Here is a 3,412-nt window from a genome sequence, read left to right on the forward strand (position 1 = left end):
CATCCCTTGGGTCTGGGAGACGATAGGCAGGGTGAAAGTACTCGGTGCTGATCCCGTTCTAACCACCGGGCTTGGGCTCTTCCCCTGAAGCCCAGTGTGAGGTTATAAAACTCCAGTTGCTTTGGATGCTCCATGGCCTGGACCCTTACTGGGATTTTTTTGCCTTGAGCGGTTATCAAACAATGTTACAGGCTGTTATTCCTTGTTGACATCTAGTTCACTTTTTTTGGGGTAGTTTTTTTTTTTTTTTGGTCTAGAATACTCAGTAGAAGAAAACTTAACATTTCCAGTTCTGGGGAATAATTGAAGCAAGCAAAAATGGGCAGTTCTACAGGGGCGGCATTTTGTTTTTTAAAAACAATATCCCACAAACCTATAGCACCACTTATTACTGGAGCGTTTTTGCTTCCCCTACCCTGCCTTGAAGGCAAGAAAGGAGAAGGGGAAGTAGCCGATGTGTCTGAGGCTCTGAGATATTCTGCTCTCCAAGTGAAGTTTCTTTAGAACTTTTTCCAAGTGTTCCTTGCTCCAGTTGATTGCCGTAGCCTGTAATGGCCCTGGTCATGGCAAATCCGTGCCCGCTCCCACGCTTACGTTTTAGCAGTGGGTGGTTAAACCCTTTACTCCAAGTACTTCTGTTCCTGCGTCCCGATTGCTCCCACCTGGATGCAGGTGATGTTCCATTTGGAGCGTTCCGCCGTGGTAGCGGTGGAGAAACCTCGAGAAGTACAAGTGGCCTTGTTGTCTTGGGGGCACGTGGAAATGGTAGGCTGGCCCACCGGGGCTTTTGGGGAAGCGGCGGGGAGGGTGGGGGCCCACCACGGCTTTAATGGCTGCCTCGCCTCGCCCACGCGATCGTTCAGTCTTGGTGCTGCCTTTTGTTTTCGGTTTCTAACAGTCTGTTCTCTCTTCTCCCCTGACCCACCACAGAGTTCTACCTTGTAAATACTGTTATTTGTATATACTGTAAATGATGACATCGGTGGGCACTAACCGAGCCCGGGGGAACTGGGAGCAGACACAGACACAGAGCCAGACACAGCACAAGCAGCGGCCGCAGGTAAGGGCAGCGTCCATGGAAACCAGTTAGCTTGGAGGTGGAGACCTGGCGTTCCCGCCTGGCCCAGCACTAACGGCTGGGCTTGGCCTAACGAACCTCCCGCGCGCTGCAGGGTGCTGCTCGTGGAGCCAGGTTAATTGGGCGGCCACTGACGGTGGGGTTTCCGCATCGGTGCCACCGAGCGGGAGCCGGGGCTGAGATTTATTTTCACTTCCCGTCTGACCGTTCCCCGTTGACTTTAATGAAGGCAAGTGGCTGAGAAGCCGCCTGCGGTGGGTCTTGATGATCTGGTGGTGGTAAGGTTTGCCTCAAAACGGACATAGCTTGGGTGACTGTCACTCACCTGGTGCTGCAAGGCTATCCAGCGGCACGTCCCTTTCTTCCAGACTCCCCTCGCTCGCTCCTCTTCCGTCTGACTTTGTTGCTGAAGCTTGCCTTCTTCTGACCCTTGTTTGCGCCTCCTCTTCATCATATTGATTCCTTTCCAGAGATCTCGGGGAAGCGGTGTGGCCTTCGGAGGAAGGTTTGTTGGAAATGCACCGCTCTGACCACGCTCTCTCTCCCCATTCGATTTCTTTAGGCCACTGCGGAACAGATTCGACTTGCACAGATGATTTCGGACCACAACGACGCTGACTTTGAGGAGAAGGTGAAACAAGTGAGTGTGGAAAGTGAGGGGAAGGCAAAATTGATGTCGAGAGCACTGTGAATGCTGCAGGAGGGATGTGGCTGGCTGCTCCCCAAATTTCCTTGGACTGGCTTGTTTTTCAGGAGCTCTAGTGCCTGCCATGTTGAGCCCCAGAACACAGGGAACAGTATTATCCTGAGAAAAGGAGGTTGTAGGTTGGGTTGTGGTGAAACAACGGTAACTCAGAAATTCCCACCCTCAGTTACTTCTCATTGAGGGGACATAATTAAGCTGAGAAGGCTGAGGACACTCCCAAACCCTGACATTTCTTTGTAGGATTTCTGGTTTGGGCTTCTACTTGCTTGCCTCCTAAGAGATCCGTAGAGATTTTGGTGCCACCTTGGTTTAGAACGTGCTGACTGTGGTGTTGTCTTCTCTACAGCTGATTGACATCACAGGCAAGAACCAGGATGAGTGCGTGATTGCTCTGCATGACTGCAATGGGGATGTTAACAGAGCCATCAACGTGCTGCTGGAGGGCAATCCGGACACGGTAGGATTGGGTCCTGTAAATCTGGTGAGGCCTAGTTCAGTGTAACTGCATATTTGGAGACAAGACATAGAGTAATGTCTGGCTAACAAGAGCCAAAATGACTGACTAGTTCCACATGTAGCATGTAAAATGTGATTGTGTCCTGGCTTCTTAACCCTGCTCTCCGTAGGCTCGCACAGAATACGAGCGTGGCCAGCAGGCCCAAAGGAGTAGAGGGGAAAATGCAATAAACCACTTGCTTCCGATTCCTTTTGAATCCAAGCACTTTGCCAACAGCATAGTGGCATCTGTGTAGGCTTTCACGCCGCCGTGAGTGTGAAATAACTGATCTTTTCTTACGAGGGCGAAGCGACCTGTGGTGCAAAGCTGGAACATGTCAGCTGTGGTTCATTTCTGTTAGAGTAATGCGGTTTTGTGTCCCTGACCCTAAACGTTTGCTGCTTAGCGATGTGCTGACTGGCTTGTGTGCTGCTGCCCATGCCATGTTTTTGGGGGTCTTCTTGCTGTTTGTTTTTTGTGGAGTCAAGCTCGACTGCTGTCAGTCACACAGGTGCCTGTCTCGGGCAAGCGGGAGTCAGCTCTGAGAAAAGCGAGCGCTTGCTTAGGAGGAGCCTTCTGCCTGGCGTGCGGGATGTCATTCGTTTTGTGACAAAGACATGCGAGTTCTGCTACAGCCCAGTAAAAAGCCTACAAATATCAGATCCTTCCAAACTGCCGCTGATCAAACATATCCGCCCAGCACCCTGGTTGGGCTGAAGCCGACTCAACTCTTTGTAGAGCTGAGGCTCTAAATATCGCTTCAGAATATTACGTATTGGCTCATTTTTTTTTTCTCTCATTATTAGCCCTGAGTGTAGATGGATGAGCTGGACAGCTCAGACTATATCCTGTGTAACGTAGCTGTTCCCCAGCATCAGTTGCTTTCGTAGCTTTGGCACTGCCAAGTTCAGTACAGCGCATGTAAGGGCTCTTCCATGCCTTCAGAGAGCCCTTTCCATTGACAGCTGAACAAAATAGCTGTTGGGAAATCCGATGAGAAAGGGAAATGATATTAGAATCATAAAATCACAGAATCATTTGGTTGGCAAAGCCCTTTAAGCTCCCCCAGCCCAACCGCCCCCCTACCCCTGCCATCCCACCCCCAAACCCTGGCCCTCAGCACCGCCTCTGC

At 50.9% G+C, this 3,412-nt stretch overlaps 1 protein-coding gene across 1 annotated transcript in view; it reads left to right on the top strand.

Moving 5' to 3' along the window:
- The first annotated feature begins 825 nt into the window (after positions 1–825).
- The window catches only part of UBAP2L (ubiquitin associated protein 2 like), a 28,209-nt gene continuing 25,622 nt past the window's right edge, over positions 826–3,412 (top strand). The window contains exons 1-3 of the mRNA XM_035890825.1: positions 826–1,060; positions 1,641–1,718; positions 2,131–2,241. Of these exons, the coding sequence (XP_035746718.1) occupies positions 971–1,060; positions 1,641–1,718; positions 2,131–2,241 (279 nt within the window). The 5' untranslated portion in view covers positions 826–970. The remainder of the gene's footprint in view (positions 1,061–1,640; positions 1,719–2,130; positions 2,242–3,412) is intronic.

Source organism: Egretta garzetta, unplaced genomic scaffold, assembly GCF_000687185.1.
Source record: "Egretta garzetta isolate BGI_Z169 unplaced genomic scaffold, ASM68718v1 scaffold1063, whole genome shotgun sequence".
NCBI classification, from domain to species: Eukaryota; Metazoa; Chordata; class Aves; order Pelecaniformes; family Ardeidae; genus Egretta; species Egretta garzetta.